The following is a 19,489-nucleotide window of genomic DNA, read 5'->3' as shown; positions in this document are numbered from 1 at the left end:
GGGTGACGTCACATCGCTTGAGTTTATGATCCTTGTCGATGAATGATGTCATGTAGCAGATTGAGATTTCAAACGCGCGCCAAGGTGGTGGAGCTCGGTACTGTAGTGACGTCACGCAACTGGTGAACGATGGTCATGTATATATTCTTAGCTCTTTCGGTAAAGTCACGTTGAAGGGAAACAATAAAATAATTATATATATAAACAACAAAAAATTCTCACGACGTTTCAACCATAACACAAACGGTCGTCATCAGGCGTGTCGGTTTGCATTTATTTATTTTTTAACTGTTTATTTATTTATAAAAAACCGTCAGCGCCACGCGCAGCGATTTGGCAGTTTGTTTAGAAGGACTAGTCCATCTATGTTCTGAAAAGAGGAGGGGGGAGACGAAAAATTAATGCATGCTGTCTGAAAGCCACCGTAAGCGTGAACAATCAATTAAGACCTGAAATGGTTTATCAAATCTTTCCAATGATTGCTAAGCCAGAATCCATCTTCTCGGTTGAACTTGTCTCTGTGCTTGTATATGTGGATAGCCTCATGAACGAATCTCTCATGGTAGCCAGATGGCTTACAAAGAATCTCTGTCTTGGAGAAGTCAATGTCATGTGAGCCTACTGAATTATAACAGTGATCTGCCACGGCCGAGGTGTTGGTCCTACCGTGTTTAAGGTCTGCTTTGTGTTCACGAAAGCGGTCCGAGACATGGCGTTTGGCTTCTCCAATGTAACTACTACCACAGAGGCAACTTAGTTTGTAGACACCAGGGTTACTGTATGTGTAGTGGGTTCCAGGACACGGAGACGGCAGAATAGAAGCAGCACTATTTATTTAAACCTTAACAAGGGTTACACTAGAAGGGGTAGCGGCCCCTCCACCCGTATAACTCAGGAACACACCCCAGGCTCTCTAGCCTAAGCTCTAGGCTCCCAGTTCCTCCTGGTAGGGCTCTAAGGGAGGCTATCAGATCCGGCCCTGGTTAGGCACAGATCTCGGCACCCCGCCGACCAGACCGGCCCTTAGAAGGACTCTGACTCTGGGGCTCTGGGGCCGCACCACTGGCTTGCTGTGCCGGCCCTGAAAAGGGCAGCGGTCACAGGAGTTCCAGGGTCTCACCTAGCTGGCCTTCTTTCTTCACTGGTTGCTTCAGCCTCGGGCCCCACACTCCGCCCCGAGCTCCCTGGCTCCCCGCACTTTATACCCACTGGAGCCTTAGCGGACGTTGTTGTAGCCACCAAGGTGTGGGTGAACCACACCTTCCCGTGTCATGTGTTTATTCCCCATAGCACCCCTACATCACCCCCTCCCGTGTAACCCGCAGCCGTCCCGGCTGCAACAATACTCGAACAATAAACACAACAAACCCCCACCCGTGCGTGCCTCATAAGAACGAACACCCCAATAAATAACCCAACCCACCTATACAAAATTACACTATATACACATATACATTGTACCCGCCCCCCCCATCAACGCAGCAAGAAAACTTAACAGTGAACAACAAGAGTAACAAGAACCATTTTTACAACAAGCGGCGCATTTTGGCGCGAGTCCGATTTGCGGGTCCATCGTAGGGGGAGGGTCCGGTCGGCCCGGCAGTGGGCACCGGCTGTGCAGGTGCACCGTCTTCCGTCACCCCGGAAGGGCAAACTCCGTCCCCACCGGGTGGCGCAGGCGCGCTGGAAGCCGTCATTCTTGAGGCGCCTGAAGGTGGAACAGTTAGCGAAGCATCAAGGGCAGGTGACGAAGACGCCGTCCGGGAGTCAGCGGAGACATCACATGCTCGGCCTGTGTAATGTGGTGGAGGGACGCGCGGCGCCACAAACGGCTTCAGACGCGAGGGGTGTACGTACCAGCGGCGTTTCCCCCACTGGATACGAACGCACTGCGGCCGCATAACCTTCACAATAACCACAGGGCCCCTCCAAGGCCGCAACAATTTCGCCGAGGTCGCCAACGGCACCTGAGGGCAGTGCAGCCAGGCTTGATCGCCTGGCTTCCACGCATGTGTGCGTGATTGGCGCGATCGCAACCTCTCGTTGGCCTTCTGCCGAGAGGAAGAGTTTTGGGCCGCTGCCTCCCGCGCCTCGGTCAACCTCAGGATATTAAATTTAACGTGGTCGGCCAATTTCGATTTTCTGCTGGTTTCCGAGACGCGGAGCTGATTCGCAATTGGTGGGTCAACGTCGCGACCGTACATCAAAAAGAACGGCGAGAAGCCGGTTGCCGCGTGAGGAGCCATTCTATAGGCGGCCAAAACCCCCGGAATGTGAAGGTCCCAATCGGTCTGGGAGTCACACACCTGGTGACACAACATAGATGTGAGCGTCCTATGCAGCCGCTCCACCATGCCATCGGTTTGTGGGTGATAGGGGGAAGTGCGAATCTTTTTCGTACCAAGAAGCGCACACACCTCGTGCAGAAGGACGCCAGAGAAGTTCTTCCCTTGGTCAGTCAGCAGCCGTTCGGGAGCACCCTTGTCGAGGACATAGCCCTGGACAAAGGCCTCGGCAACGGCTGCTGCTGACTGGTTAGCAAGAGGCCATGCCATAGGCCATCGGGTGAAATATTCCACGCCAACCAGCAGGTACTTGTTACCCCTAGGGGTCGCAGGGAAGGGCCCCAATATATCGAGTGCGACGAGTTCGTTAACCCGAGAGACCGTGATAGATTGTAGCGGTGGGCAGGCGCCTTTCGCTGGTGGTTTTCGTTGGGCGCACTGAGTGCATGCACCCAGGAGGTCATCCACATCCCTTGCCATACCCGGCCAGAAGAAATCCAGCTGGAGCACGGCAAGGGTCTTGTGGGTCCCCAGGTGCAAAAGTCGCTCGTGTGCGGCCCAAACGGCCTTACCCCGCAAAGCGGATGGCACCACAAGCCTGTGACGGCAGGCCCTCCCATCCCAATGCATTAGGAGCCCCTGGAGCAGCCCGTACGAATCAATCCCCGCGACCCCCCGCACGGAACCCCCTGCGCGACGACGCAACGCGAGGAGGGATGCGTCCTCCATCTGGAGGCGCCCCCATTCCGCAACGGACAACCCCAGCAAGGAGTCCGCACCTCCCTCCCCGACAGGACCCTCAGGCAAGGGGTCCTCAGTGGCAGCAGCGAGAACCGGGATATCTAAGGGGGGGCTATCCTCTGGCGGCTTACAACGCCCCGATCCCCTGAGACAAGCGCAATCTGAGGCGGGCGGCAGGCGAGACAGCGCATCCGCATTAGTGTGCCGAGCACCCTTCCGATATGTGGTCGTGAAATCATAATCCTGAAGGATTTCGAGCCATCGGGACAATTGCCCCGAAGGCTGTGTCACCCGCAAGGCATATTGTAATGCCGCATGGTCCGTACGGACAGTGAAATGCCGACCGTACAGGTATGGGCGATACTGTTGCATAAAAAATACAATAGCCAAGAGTTCCCGACGCATGACGCAGTATCTCTGTTCCGCCGGAGACAAAACCCTACTGCCATAAGCCACGACGCGTTCCACACCACAGATCACCTGTGAGAGCACACCCCCAATGCCCGTATTGCTGGCGTCTGTATCGAGCAGGAAGGGTTCCGAAAAATCGGGGTAGCTCAATGGAGGGGCCCGCACGAGAGCGTCGCGAAGGGAACAAAAAGCGACCTCCTCCTCCTGGCCCCAGTGAAATTTCACTCCCTTCGCCGTCAGAGCGTGTAAGGGCTTAGCAATGGTCGCGAAATCCGCGACGAACCGCCGGTAATAAGACGCAAATCCAATGAAACTCCTGACCTCAGCCACCGAGGTGGGGGTTGGCCAGGAGTTGACACACTGCGTCTTTGCGGGATCGGTGGATATGCCCGAGCGGCTGACGATGTGCCCCAAATAGCGTACGGATTCCCGTAGCAGGTGGCACTTTTGCGGCTTAAATTTCAAATTCGCAGCACGCATTTTGAGGAACACGGCGCGCAAGCGCAAAAGGTGTTCGTCAAATGTCTTGCTGAACACGATGACGTCATCCAGATAGATCAAACAGACGTTCCACTGTAAGCCAGCCAAAACCAGTTCCATAAGGCGCTGAAATGTCGCCGGAGCGGAGTGTAATCCCATAGGTAACCGGTTAAATTGGAATAGGCCGTGTGGTGTGCGAAACGCAGTCTTTGGCTTGGACTCATCATCCAATGGGAGTTGCCAAAATCCGGATAACAAGTCCAACGTAGAAAAAAAACGTGCGCCAGCCAGAGCATCCAGAGATTCGTCCATCCGGGGAAGTGGATACGCGTCGGCCACGGAGATCTTATTAAGGCGGCGAAAATCCACACAGAATCGCAAGGACTCATCGTGCTTTTTGACAAGCACTATGGGTGCTCCCCATGGACTGGTGGAAGGGGCTATAATGTCTGCAGCCAGCATGTCATCCACTGCCAATTTGACATGATCTTTTTCGGCCGGACTTAACCGAAAAGGATTCTGGAGTACCGGGGCATTGTCACCCGTGTCAATGTGGTGACGCAACAATTTCGTGCACCCAATGTCATATTTGTGTTTACTAAAAACATCGGAAAATTCCGTCAGAAGGGTGCGTAGGCCGGCACGCTGGGAGTCGGACAGATCACTCGTGCCCGAACATAGTGTGTCCATCCAACTATCGTCCCCCTCAGAATGCGGTTGAGCCAGAGGATCGGTCCCCACATTACCCATAACCGTGTCTACCACGGGGACCGGTGTCGCGTGCGCGAGCACAGTTCCCTGAGGAACGACGGCCGTCTGTACGCCAACGTTAAGGACGAGGATAAACGGGTCATCGCTCCCCTTAACGAGCGTTTGAGCGGCCACCAGATCCAGCCCGTTTTCCCCAGCCCTCGAGGGCCCTAACAGAATTCCCTGGTCCAGAACACCGGGCACGAAAGGCCGACGCAAGCGAAGGGGCACGAGCATTTGCGCCCCGGGAGGTACACGCACCGTCCGAGTGACGAACGCATGTATCGACGCGCACGCTGCCCTTGAGGTGACAGGGGAAGGCAGGAATGTTACCCGTCGGCCCGAGGGAAGCTCGATGCAACCCTGATCAATTAGAATTTTAATCGGCATTTTGCCCAAAAAGTCCGTCCCCAACAAGCACGGAACCGCCAGCGAGGACGAGACTAATATCGGCCCGGAGAGTTTGATATCGCCAATGCAAATTTGTGCTCGAATTTGGCCTATGATACCCAGCGAACCCCCGTTCGCTGCGTAACACGGAACGGTGACTGGGAGCAAGGGGCGGCTTTGAACGGGAAGAATATTATAAATCAAGTCTGACACAATGGTCGCCGAAGCTCCCGTATCGACGAGGATACGCACCTCGACCCCGTCAATGCGACCCGCGACCACGGACGAGCCTGCCGACGCAGCAACAATGCGGTGGGCCAATTCCGTCCACTGCCCCGGCCCGAGCACCCTCTCGACCCCGCCGCCACCCAACAAACCAATGGGCGTACCCCGAGGCCCGTACACCGAAACGCGCGAGGTGGGGACAGGTGTGTGCACAGGCCGAGCATGTGGGGTGCCGCGACTTGCCGGGTTGCGATGCGGAGGCCTGTAGGCTGGAGCGCCGTCCGACCGTCCCGGCTGTCGTTGACGAGGCGCCCGGCATTCCGCAGCCACGTGGCCCTTGCGGCCACAGTTGTAGCACGTGATGAGCGCCTTGGGGTGCTCCTGGCGATCCGGTGTGGTCCGAGCCGGCCTCCCTCCGGATCTCCACTCCACCGGGCGACCCGCCGCGAAGACCTCCTCGGAGGGGGGGATGGTCGGCGTCCCAGCGCACACCGCAGCTGCGCCCTTGGGGACGAGAGGTGATCGACGCTGCGCTATCAGGTGCGCGTGGATGTGTCTTGCTGCCCGCAAGGAGCACATGTCCGCGTCGTCCTCTGCGACGATGACGATCTGTAGCTCCTGGGCCAACGCCAGGAGCTTCTCCGTCACCATCGCGTCCACCCCTTCGCCGTCCATCCGCGGGAAAGCCGCTTTTGCGAGGGCCAGGAGAGCCGTGCGATACGCCAGCGGTGGCTCCTTCTGGCCCCTGCACCGCTCGTGGAAGAGTTTGCGGCAGTCCGACGATGGCCCGTAGACTATGGTGAGGACCTGGAGCGCCGACTGTAGCGTAGATCGCGTTGATCTGGGAGCTGTGATGAGCGTAGCAAGGGCGTCATCGTCCAGCATGGCCGGTAGCGCACTCAACGCCTCGTTGTCCGTCCAGCCGGCCATCTCTTGATGAGCGAGAAAGCGGCGTTGAAAGGCCCCCCAGTCGCCGCCGTCTGAAACGAACTCCTTCAACACCGGCAGGCGTTGTTGAAACGATGGCTTCGTCTCTGAGAGGTGCCGCGCGCCATTTCCGGCCTCTCCACCGGTGTCTGAGGGGCTGGGGACACCCATCGGCGGTCGCGCAGGTGATGACGATGCGCCCGCCGATTGGTCCTGACAGCGGGCGTCCGTTGGTGATGACGTCACCACCGCTGATTGGCCCACAGCGTCCACGTGGCGCTGCGACCCTCCAATCGCCGTGGCGGACACTGTCATGGCGGCAAATCCGAAATCTGGTGGCTGTGTTTCGGCGGGAATGGCCGTTGAACGGCGTTCGTCTCTCTGCCGCCTTTGCGCCCGCAGCCCCGCGCGGTTGATTTCCTCCAGCGTGGAAGCCGCGGCATACAGCAGCTCAGCCAGTCGAGAGTGAGCCGCCTGCAACCCGTCCTCCATCGGCGGCCACTCCTCCAGCGGCGGCTGCTGTTGGGGCGTCTGGGACATCCCAGGATCGTCGGCCGCGGCCTCTGGCGCAATCCCAGGCGAGCCGTCCTCCTCCTGGGGTTCCTGTGATCGGTTTGTACTCCTTGTGTCCATTTTAAGACCACTCCTGACACCAGTTGTAGTGGGTTCCAGGACACGGAGACGGCAGAATAGAAGCAGCACTATTTATTTAAACCTTAACAAGGGTTACACTAGAAGGGGTAGCGGCCCCTCCACCCGTATAACTCAGGAACACACCCCAGGCTCTCTAGCCTAAGCTCTAGGCTCCCAGTTCCTCCTGGTAGGGCTCTAAGGGAGGCTATCAGATCCGGCCCTGGTTAGGCACAGATCTCGGCACCCCGCCGACCAGACCGGCCCTTAGAAGGACTCTGACTCTGGGGCTCTGGGGCCGCACCACTGGCTTGCTGTGCCGGCCCTGAAAAGGGCAGCGGTCACAGGAGTTCCAGGGTCTCACCTAGCTGGCCTTCTTTCTTCACTGGTTGCTTCAGCCTCGGGCCCCACACTCCGCCCCGAGCTCCCTGGCTCCCCGCACTTTATACCCACTGGAGCCTTAGCGGACGTTGTTGTAGCCACCAAGGTGTGGGTGAACCACACCTTCCCGTGTCATGTGTTTATTCCCCATAGCACCCCTACATATGTACGGAATCACATCTTTTACAGACGGAACCAGATCACGGATTTTATGTAATGTGTTGAAACGGACCTGGAGCTTGTGTTTATTCAAGATTTTGGAGATCTTTTTTGTGATCCCCGCAATGTAGGGTAAAGTGATGGTTTTGAAAGGCTCCTCAAGAGGGTCCTTCTTCATGGTTTGAGTGATAGCTTTGCGGATTGTATAGTCGGAGTAACCATTAGCCTTAAGAGCTTGGTGTACGTGCTTGAGTTCACTGCCTATGTGTTCCTGGTCGGATATGCATTGGGCTCTATGGTACAGAGTCTTGATGAGAGAATTCTTCTGTGATGGATGGTGGTGGGAATCCGGTTTCAGATAAGCATCCGTATGGGTAGCTTTCCTGTAGACAGTGGCTCATTGAACCATCAGGTCTTTTTTTATTAGGACATCCAAAAAAGGTAGCTTGCCATCTTTTTCGACTTCCATGGTAAATCTGATGGCTGGGTGTATGGAATTGATGTGGTCGAAGAATTGGTCTAGAGCAGGCCGGCCAGGTGGCCAGATGACAAAAGTGTCATCCACGTACCTCTTCCATAAGGTTGGGCCCAGAGTGGCAGTCTGGATGGCGTCAGTCTCAAATTTCTCCATGAAAATGTTAGCTATAACCGGAGATAGGGGGGAACCCATTGGGTGCCCTCAGTTTGTTTGTAGAAAGTTCCATTCCAAGTGAAGTATGTATTGGTTAAACTGTCTCACCAGGGGAGGTACCTCAGTGTTTAGTCCTTGATGAACCAAGTCTTCAATGATTGCGATGGTGTCAGGTACAGGAACCTTGGTGAATAAGGAAACTACATCAAAACTGACAAGCAGGTCGTCTGGGGACAGGGAAATACCCTTGATTGTCGATACCAGGTGAGTAGAATTTTGTACCGCAGAGGTGTTTTTTCCAGTGGAGAAACCAAACGCCATGTCTCGGACCGCATTCGTGAACACAAAAGCAGACCTTAAACACGGTAGGACCAACACCTCGGCCGTGGCAGGTCATTGTTATAATTCTGTAGGCTCACATGACATTGACTTTTCCAAGACAGAGGTTCTTTGTAAGCCATCTGGCTACCATGAGAGATTAGTTCATGAGGCTATCCACATATACAAGCACAGAGACAATTTCAACCGAGAAGATGGATTCTGGCTTAGCAATCATTGGAAAGATTTGATTAACCATTTCAGGTCTTAATTGATTGTTCACGCTTACAGTGGCTTTCAGACAGCATACATTAATTTTTTGTCTCCCCCCTCCTCTTTTCAGAACATAGATGGACTCGTCCTTCTAAATAAACTGCCAAATCGCTGCGCATGGCGCTGACGTTTTTTTTATTATTAATAAATACACCGTTAAAAAATAAATAAATTAATGCGGACCGACACACCTGATGACGACCGTTTGTGTTATGGTCGAAACGTCGTGATAATTTTTATTGTTTTATATATTTTTTATGTTTTTATTGTTTCCCTTCAACGTGACTTTACCGAAAGAGCTAAGAATATGAATTACTGCAGTCACGAAAGCTTTAAATCAAAAAATAAAAATTACAATTTCCATTTCACATCAAGTGTCCTAAACAATTGCAGGCCACGTGCGTAGCGAGCTCAGCGCGCTGATTGGTTCGGCCATCGGCGGGAAATTCAAAAACGGCCAATCAAAATGCGCCCTGTGAAGGGCCGACATCAGAGACTTCCGATTGGTCATCGATGACGGGCAAAATACACTGCGTGTTTTGACGCGGCGGCCATAGAAATGCGGTAACAACGATGGATTCTGTTGTACGGGCTACACCGCGATCTTTATTTTAGTACTGTAAATAAATACTAAACCTCTTAAGAAATTACCTCACTAAAGCAGATTATTTTCAATAGAAAGATATCAGTGTTTTCGCTATATACTCTGAACAGCCAAGCTGGAAAATGTCTGGCGCAACTTAACCAAGTTCAATATTACCAGCCTTGGTTTTTCACTGCTGGATGAAGACCTAGAATGAGCGGCAAGTGATAGCTAACGTCTCTTATATTATGTACTTATCTTCTGCTATCTTCACTTATCCGCCCCATTTGCCAACCCGCATAGACCATTGTGGTGAAGTATGGTCAAACAACTCGATTTGTGGATAGGTCTTCATCCAAATTTTGACTTAACTTTCGTGCCTGCAGGAATTCATATTATTTGTTTCCTTCGGTAAAGTCACGTAGATATGAAAATAATTTAATAAAAATGAAGCGAGTTATTTTTATCTACATTTTGTATTACTTTTTATTTTATGTTTTTATTACTGAAAGAACCAAGAATAAGTCATGTACCAGATTATAGACTGCCAATACGCTCACCAATTCATTGAAGCTTAAAAACAGGCTACAGTCTACATTATAGACTGCCAGTACACTCACCAAACTTAATCATCAGGCTACAGTCTACATTATAGACTGCCAGTACACTCACCCAGCTTAACCATTACTACAGTCTACACTATAGACTGCCAGTACACTCACCAAACTTAATCATCAGGCTACAGTCTACATCATAGACTGCCAGTACATTCACTCCGATTAAGAAGCAGGCTACAGTCTACGTTAATGTGTTTTAGTTTTTTATTATACATTTATTTGTATCTTTCGATTTAAAGCTTTCGTGACTGCAAGGATTCATCTTCTTTGGTTCTTTCGGTAAAGTCACGTAGAATGAGAATAAAATAAATTTCGACTTAAAGCTTTCGTGACTGCAAGGATTCATCTTCTTTGGTTCTTTCCAGACAGTCTCGTCCCTTCACCTGATGAAGGCCACTTGTGTTGTGGCCGAAACGTCGTGAGAATTTTATTGTGTTATTTTATTAATTTATTATTTTATTCTCATTCTACGTGACTTTACCGAACGAACCAAAGAAGAAAATAAAATTATAAAATAAAACAATAAAATTCTCACGACGTTTCGGCCACAACACAAGTAGCCTTATTCTTAGCTCTTTCGGTAAAGTCACGTTGAAGGGAAACAATCAAATAATAAAATATATATAAAACAATAAAAATTATTCAGGTGAAGAATTGTATTGTTTTATTTGTATCGTTTTTATTTGCATTCACTTTATTTTTATAATTATTTTTCTATCTACGTGACTTTACCGAAAGAACCAAAGAATAGGTCTTCATCCAGCAGTGGACCAATTACGTGACGTCACTACAAAGCTTCACCATCACTCGACGGGCATTTGAAATCAATCTGGCGCATGACATCATTCACCAGTTGCGTGACGTCACGACTAAGTTTCACCACTCGCCACTCGTTTGAAAACGCAATCTGGTACATGAAAATATTCAACAGTTGTGTGACGTCACGACTAAGCTTCACCTTCACTCGCCGCGCATTTGAAAACGCAATCTGGTCCATGACCATCTTCTTTCGTTCTATTCGGTAAAGTCACGTAGGTAAAAAATTTAAACAACTCACCTACGTGACTTTACCGAATAGAACCAAAGAGTATGGATCCTTGCAGTCACGAAAGCTTCAAATCTAGAATACATGACCATCTCGATTTAAAGCTTTCGTGACTGCAGTAATTCATATTCTTAGCTCTTTCGGTAAAGTCACGTTGAAGGGAAACAATAAAATAATAAAATATATAAAACAATAAAAATTCTCACGACGTTTCGACCATAACACAAATGGTCGTCATCAACCGACACACCTGATGACGACCGTTTGTGTTATGGTCGAAACGTCGTGATAATTTTTATTGTTTTATATATATTTTATTATTTTATTGTTTCCCTTCAACGTGACTTTACCGAAAGAGCTAAGAATAGGAAATTCTAATGTTTCTTGAATTGGGGAAATGTTCTCTAAAATTGTGCAGAATTAGAATAATTATCGTGTATACTTTTATTCTAGTGATACATTATTATTGCAGTTGCTGAGCACAAGGCCAAACTGTTAAGCAGCCAGCAGCAATTCACAAGTCCCATCTCAAAAAAAGTGTTTGTCTTCAATCAATGCCTTAGAAGGCTACACAATTCTGGTACAATATTTTTTACATTGTAAGATGAAAGAAAAACGTTGATATTTCCCAAAAGCGACACAGCCATATTATCTGCTAGTAGCATACAGTATTATCCATGTCCTCAATTGACCCACGCTTGTTATCTACACATTCGCATTATCCGTGTATATACGCGGATCAGCGAAGTCACCCGCACAAGTCGTGGCCTCACGCAAGTGCTAAATTCACGCTATTCTCCGCATACGTTCAAGTAAAAGACGGCTCACCTGGCCGCGGTGGCCACTTTCATTCCATTATGCACAGGAAACTGTAGATATCTTGAATTTTACGAGCAGATGAGCGCAAACGGTCCACCAACAGCATCCGCTACACGAAAGCAGATGTTAAAGATGTGATGGATTTATTTGATTTTACTATGTGTTATATAGGCACAACCAATAGATAAGACGCACAACAGGAAGTTGCTGCTAATTAATTTTTTATCACAAAGTGCAGACATCTCATACAGTACATTGCAATCTCTTTGGAACCATTTACAAAAAAATACATCGGAAACATTTCCCTAAAAAAACATTACACGTCAGTAGAATTACAGTGTCTAAAAACACTTGTTTGGCTAATTGTACCGTGTTCTACAACCTGTATAAATCTCATTTTTCATAACACTTTTATATTCAGGTCAGAATAAGCAGAAAACTAAATACATTTTTTTCTAATTTTGGTGGAAAATAGCACCAGGTCTTGTATCGTAAATTTAGGAAAAAGCTATGGTACACCACTTCTACAAATAATTATTGTAAATGTGCCTGAATTCAGGTCAACATTGGGCCTAAAGCTAGGACATATTGGGATGCATAGACTCATACAGTACATGTAGGCAAAATCGTTTGCTCACTCCTGCCTGCAATGCCTTTGCTTATTTAGGATCATATTGTTTTAATTTGACTTTTCAGTGGGGAGGTGGACTTTGAAGCTTGGCCATGATGGGCACAATGGAGAGCTGGGCCATGAGCCAGCAGTGCACATGGGATTATAGAAAACCAAACTAGAGTACTGTACTGTAATGAGTCCATGGCTCGACTGGAATTTGTGCAGCTCACCTAATGAGTGGCCATCATTCTAAAAGGCACAGGGCTGGTAGTGCACGTCAAGACCTGGCTCCGAGTGGGCTGGTGTGGGCCTATGTACAGCTGTTGTGCTTCATACTAACGTGACCATTGCAGAGGAACTGAAACGCAATAAATCAGAACCGTTCTTTTTACCTATGAACAAATTAAACTCATCAGAACCAATGCATGTTTTTCATGTGCTTTCTTTGCTTCCATCACAATTAACATGACAGTACTTTCACAGAACAAGGATTTTCACAGAGTGATTTGCTCATCAAAACATTTTCACATTCTCGCGTGTCACGTAATGGGGGTCCCATTTATGAGGTGCCACTCGACCTCTTGCCATAAAATACCTTCACGTGACTTCACGAACAAAAAAGAATGTTCAACTCAAGGACTGGCAGCAACAAAAAGGCTTAATGCTAGAACTTCCATGGGAAAAGTGAAAACCCATGAACCACAGATGTAATTCAACCTTTGGCTTTCAATAAATGTCATGTCAAACACTTTGCAATTAAAAGAAAGCTTCAAGGTTCACATTCCCAACTTTACTGTGAAGCAAACATCACCCTGGTTACGGTACTTGGTTCATGTAACTATTTCCAACAAAACTGGAACTGTATGTCATTACACTTGGAAGTAATATGAATTCAATTAAAGTCGCTAATCGGTTTATTTCTGATTGATTTCCACAGCTTTCAATACATGGAAAATAAATTTAAGGTTGGTATCTCTCACCAGGGCGAAAGCTCATAATTTATAACACTGATATTATGAACCTTATAAACACATTCTATTATCTGCTTATTCTGAGCCATGTGTTTAGTGTTCAACATTCTTCAGCCTGGGCCAACCACAATCAGCTAATCACTAATAAACATAGCAAAGTGTTTTTACAAAGGTATAGTATATGTCTGAGAAACGATTCTCATTACAGTCCTTCAACTCATTAAATAGCTTTGAATAAATTTGCAGTCATTTCAAAAATGTCTACGGGATTTATATTAGACCCAGTTAAGGTCTATCCAATGGATATTAAAGTTGTATGTTATTCATTTACCAAATCACTACAAGCGGCTTACCAACAGCCATGAAGTACGCACACTTAAACAGTACCTTATTGCAGCAATTAATTTTACAGCCCAAAGACAAGTGCGATTTTCACAAATGTGCACACGTAGAAAAAGTTATCCATTAGACTTGAGCTACCATTGACACACAAATACATCAAAACAAAATCTATTGTTCATGGTGAAGAGCATGCTCCTCACTCCCACGTGGTGATCTCCCATGTGTCATCACTTAGACCTCCAGTTGTCACAGCTTTCCACTGCGTCTTCACAATGATGGAGGTGAGCACTTCTCAACACCAAATCCAAGCCTTTGGGATCCACCACACTGTGGCTTTTCTCACGTGCCAATCAACAGGCATTGGAAATTAACATTTAATTTAAAAAACACGGATGATAATCTACAGTACACCATACGGTATATATAGTACAGGATAAATGCAGAAGGCTGGACGAAGAGAAATGCTGCATTGTGTCGATGGCAGCTGAGGAATGGAGTTGAGATCTGCCCTCATGTCAAGAACTTAACTTGTTTCTTGCACAACACATGGTATTCACCTGCTGTCCACAGACGCTAATGCTCATCACCAGGCAGACACCATGTTCATTCATGAGAACAAGTCCTTCTGCAATCCTCATTATCCAAAAGCGCTCACCCAAAAAATAATGTTATTCATGATGGCGTACGCGTACTCCTTCATGTGCATTATGTACACAGCATTTATTTAAAAAAAATATCAACACATTTACAGCACAAATAAATGTGACTTGCAGAGGACAGCCAGTGTATGAGATGAGCTAGTGATGCAAAACGCCACACAAGGGCCATGCTCCAAAATTCTGATGCCCTAACAGCTCAAAAGAGCCTGGTGAACAAAGACAAACATCTTGAAACATTCCGATTCATTGTTTAGTACCCTCAATCAGGGAAGCAAACGTTTACAGAAATTGGTTTTCAGAATTGTTACGATCCAGTGTTGATTGGAATTGTTGTATTAAAGTTACAAAACTAATTATCCCATAACTACAACAATTTGCGTATATCTTCAATTTGTATAATGCTGATAATACTGAAATGAAAAAACACAAGTATTGGTCATCAGTTATATACAGGCTACGGTATGGTTTTATAAATATCTATACAAATACATACACAGGCGCGTTTTAACAGTGTACAATGTCAGCGTTATTAAAACCGTGAGTGTTTTACACATGCAAAGGCTGTTGTGCTTTAAGAGGAGGCACAACTGCAAGCGTACAGACTGCCTTTTGTACGAGCACCATGTTGGGGGTCAACGCAGCCGTGGCACATTTCGCAAACCAGGAGGAGGGGATTAGAGCGAGGGTGGCAGATGCATCAATTGTAACGTCATGCGTTGCACGTTTGAGCCCATTCTGAGTTGTAGCGGTGTGTTCACCTAACAATTGATTTACTTGGCTTAATGACTGGCTATGTAGAAGAAAAAAACCCACTCAATCAAATCACACAATACGAACATATTTTTAAAACAAAGTCATCTCATGAGTAATTAAAAATGTTAATGTAACCCCCAAAGAATATTTAAATAAGATGGATCTCAAGTTAAAACAGTAGACCTTGGCTGATTTAATGAGAACATGGGCTTTGCTTTGTGAGAGTTTTACACTGCCTGCCAAGACGCTCCTCCTCCAGACTTGTCAACTCTAACCCACGCCACGTATAAATAATTAATAACAGCCTCCCCAAGGGCATCATCACAATTTAGCCAGCCCTGTCATGTGACCTAGGAGCTGTCATTTTATCAGTGTTTTAGATTGTTGGCCTGAGACCCAAAGTGTTTGAATTGGGCTCCCGAATTGGGCCGAGCTGTATAGTACTTGGGCTCAGAGTTCTCCTTGATAAAATTGCTCAGAGATCACGTGATGGGGTATTGTGTATTTCAATGATGCCCTGGGGGGAGCCTGTGTGGATTTTTTTTAGATTCCTGCTGACCCGCCGTGAAGAAGAGCTTCCAGGTCATTGGATTCCTCCAGGATAAATACACATTCTGATAAGAGATCAAATTCCTGGAGGAGCAGTCAGTGGCCACCAATATAAACTGGGCTTAACGTTCGTGACTAAAACGCAGTTTTCAACCTCATTCCAACTCTTCGTGACTGCTGCCCGTAATTTCTGCAGGTCCCTCACAAGATAAAGGCATGTGGCGTAGTTTTAAATTACAGATTTAGAATACGGCAATGGTAGATGCCATTCTAAATTACTGCCGTTCCTGGTGTCGACTGTTGGTCGTAAGAGAAGGCGGCTGCAGTTGCGAGGCTGCGTGGACACCACAAAGCCGCTGCTGCATTTGGTGATGTTATAAATTGGCCGTCTGCAGTCAGAATTGCTGGTGACAGTTTTTAGTGTTGCATTAAAAGAAAATGAACCAAATGGAGTTTGTGCGTGTGTTAAAACATTTTTGCTTTCATCTATGGACAAGGATTCGAACTGAAAATGAAAACAAGAAACCACTGGCTCCACTCCACACGGTTCTTTATAAATTAAATTGCGAAATAATTGAGGCCTTGCCGAGTGTAAGTCTCCTCAGTGTGTCACGAAGCAATCCGATGAGGGTGGTGTGCTCACCTTTGTACTTACGCCTGGTGTGGATTGGCACTTCACCTGCGATTGTTGAGTGTGGCTTCGCATGAGCTCGACGTACATTGTAGAGTGCACTGAAGAACGCGCAAGTTTACCGAGTGGCCAACAAGTCGCACAAAATATTTTTTATTGTTGAATAATGTATCTGAAAATGCAATGAAGCCTTGATGCCAATCTCCTCTTACAGACATTGCAGGCCTAATAGTTAGGAAATGTTGCTCATTCGTGAGTTTGTAGATTAAGACAACATGCGACCAGTGCTTGCATATTGGAACAAAAATTACTAGGCAGGTTTATTGCATATATAGTGAAACAGTCATGCTTTAAGTTGATGCACAGTATGTGATGCTTCCGTTTTCCTGTGTGATGTTCAGGGATGCACCGTTTGAATTGGACTGAAAACTGTCAGATTTGTTACTATCTAAACAGAAACTAAAATATTTTATTTAGTTTGTACCCCCCAGTGCCACCACTCCCAGATCCCAGCCTGACCGATCACTGCATAACAGGTGCCGACGCTGCTTGAGACAATGCTTGAACGATGACGCCTGTGCGTGTGCGCGTTTCCATCTGCGCAAAGGGGCCGTGTCACGTTGGAGGTGGCCCGTTCGTATAAATGAGCATCGGGTGGAAGGACCTGGCGAAGTTGTTCACGTGGGCGCAGATCGGTTGCTCCTCCGTGGAGGGCATCAGGCACACGAGCAGGAGCAACGTGAAGAGCAGCATCAGCTGGAAGGGCAGCGACGCGAACACGACGCGCCGCGCAAATGACCCCGGCGTCTCCTTCGCTGCGCTCCGAGCCGGGGCCAAGCTCTGCGCCGCTGCCGCCCCCCGTTCCGCAGCGTTGCTTCCGCTGGGGAGACTGCCGAGAACCGGAGGCATTGACACGTCCAGACACAAATCGCCATTTAGCGCATCTCGCAACACGCAGAGGCATTCACTGCAAGAAAATAGGTATGGAACGATCGGTGAACCGTCATGATTTGATCTTTATCTCATTTACATTTTTTGCAATTTTCTGTATCGCCTGTAAAGTTTTTTTGTGCTCCTTTAGCCGAAATGTGACATTTGACATGTTATTTGTGTACGGTTGCATAAGCACTAAACAATTATCGTACACAATTCAGTACAGGTATCATGGATTTAGATTATATTTCTTTCAGCAGGAAGAGCCAATGAACTGTTAGGGCCTATTTTTTGGCGTCCTGCCATAGTATAGATGTTTTAAGATACAAATCTTAGTTACAACCACAGTTACGTAGGTCGCGATACGGAATGTATCAGTACATGCTTCACATTGACTGTAAGAAATTATTAAAATCAATGCACGGATGCATCGTTACATGCCATGATAATAAAATTAGGGGAATGCGATCTTGAGGATACATAATGATCGAATTTTTTCATCTCTCAATGTTATTCAGTTAATATTTTGTATCAATAATATGAAGAAATTTTGTAATTGTAACATTAGCACAGGACATCTAATTTAAAAAGAGCAATAGCATGACTACGTTACATTTAATGGTTTAATTTTTTATTGCATAGTAGCGGCGAGAGTGAATAATACCTGTGAACTGGATGATCGATATTCACTGGTGGATGGCTGTCCCTGTCTCTTTTCATCTGTTAAGAAAACAACCAATACAATTATTTCCATTGTGTTTTTTTTTATTAAAGTTATTCCACAGACTGCTACATTTATTCTAGGTTGGATAAAATGAGCACATAAAGTCAACAGTGGTTGTCCAAAAGACACAATGGCTACCGCCATGGAAATAAAACAGTGCCACCAGTGGCTCAGGCAAAAGTAGGAGCATCGAAGCAGTAAAACATAGACTGATGAAAGGTAATTCACAAATGGCAGCTGGCAGTGAGCGGGATGGAACCATAACACGTGAAGAATACCATCTAAAAACTAGTAGAGGGATTTTAAGCGGATCTCTATAGCTACTCGTGTATTACAGGAATCAAATCACTTTTCAGATGACGGGATGGTGGTTCCAGGCGTCACAAGTGAATACTGCCAGGGAGAGAGCTCTGTGATAAGATGCAATTACTGTGAACATCATGAAATAAGCAGTTGCTGGAGCAAAATTATCAGGACTATAAAAATTTCAGATAAATAAATCAACCTCAAATCGTGGCACGATGCCAAATTTTTTCTTTGAAAATCGTCAACCATAATCCACTGCTGGATAAAGTAATACATATTATAATAATTATTGGAATAGTTAATACAAGTCCTGAAAAGCCGTTACATTTCTTACAGTTGTGTGATACAAAAATTCAAACACAAGCACATGAGTGTTCATCGCTCCATCTCCACATCCGACGTCATCTCAGGCACAACACATCACTAGAAGGGAAAATGGCCAATGGACAAGGCGTGTGATGGAAGGCAACCAAAGAATGGAACATATCCAAGAGGAAAACCACCAAGTTGATGTAGCGGTGAGATTCATCTCGCAGGAGCACGATGGATTACGAATTGTAGCATCGGGGGCCCAAGAAGGGTAGATGAGAGTGTGGGAAGTATTATGCAGCTATGGATAGGCCATGGCTGATGATGGCACATCAGACGACCAACGTACATAAACGCAGCCCAATGGCTTCCTTAAGCCAAGGAAACAATTTAAATGGCCCTTCCCAGAATCATCGTTAACATCGTCTCACAACGGTGACATTTTCTTATCTTTGCAAATGCCGGCCCCAAACGCACCTCACGACTTGCTTGGATGTTGCTGATGTTGTCAAACAGCGTGCGCTCCAGCTCCTCAAGGCTACCATTCACCCTCTTCCACCTGCACAGGACGTCGGGCAGGAGCTGGAGAAGGGTTTGCCCAGCCGTCGGGCGGACGCCCGGCACGCAGACCCTGGCCGCCGCCGCCGCCGCCGTGCTCTCTGCCTCGCTGTCGGTGCTCGACCACGAGTCGTCGTCCTCCTCCTCCTCCTCCCCGTCGCCGCACGAGCTCTCCAGCTCCCGCGCACCCAGCGCGAGCGACAGCACGAGGGGACGGCGCGACTCCGCGTCCTCCTGGAGTTCCTGCACACCACGCGCGCAACAACAAAAAAAAACACCTCCCAATCAAGTGACTCGACGGACCGTTGAATTGTCATGTTTTGAGAGGACGATGATTCCATGCAACTTCTTTTGCATCTCGTTTTCTTCACAATAATTTTTAAGTGTGGTTGAAAGCGTTAACGCATTAGATCTGTGCGAGAGGACATCACGCCATGTACCGTGTGAGGTTCTCTCATACGGCTCGGAAGATAACG

General features: G+C 47.5%; 1 protein-coding gene across 3 annotated transcripts in view; it reads right to left on the bottom strand.

The window, feature by feature from the left end:
- Positions 1–11,869: 11,869 nt before the first annotated feature.
- LOC116943297 (nesprin-1-like) overlaps positions 11,870–19,489 on the bottom strand; it is a 97,545-nt gene continuing 89,925 nt past the window's right edge. For all 3 annotated transcript variants that reach the window (XM_032956034.2, XM_032956036.2, XM_032956035.2), the window contains 3 exons: positions 18,933–19,256; positions 17,781–17,836; positions 11,870–17,072 (listed from right to left, as the gene is read on the bottom strand). In XM_032956034.2, the coding sequence (XP_032811925.2) occupies positions 16,799–17,072; positions 17,781–17,836; positions 18,933–19,256 (654 nt within the window). In that variant the 3' untranslated portion in view covers positions 11,870–16,798. The remainder of the gene's footprint in view (positions 17,073–17,780; positions 17,837–18,932; positions 19,257–19,489) is intronic.

This window comes from Petromyzon marinus, chromosome 17, assembly GCF_048934315.1.
Source record: "Petromyzon marinus isolate PM22_M1 ecotype Great Lakes invasive population chromosome 17, UKy_Petmar_22M1.pri1.0, whole genome shotgun sequence".
Taxonomy (NCBI): Eukaryota; Metazoa; Chordata; class Hyperoartia; order Petromyzontiformes; family Petromyzontidae; genus Petromyzon; species Petromyzon marinus.
This window is presented reverse-complemented; position numbering and strand designations above follow the sequence as displayed.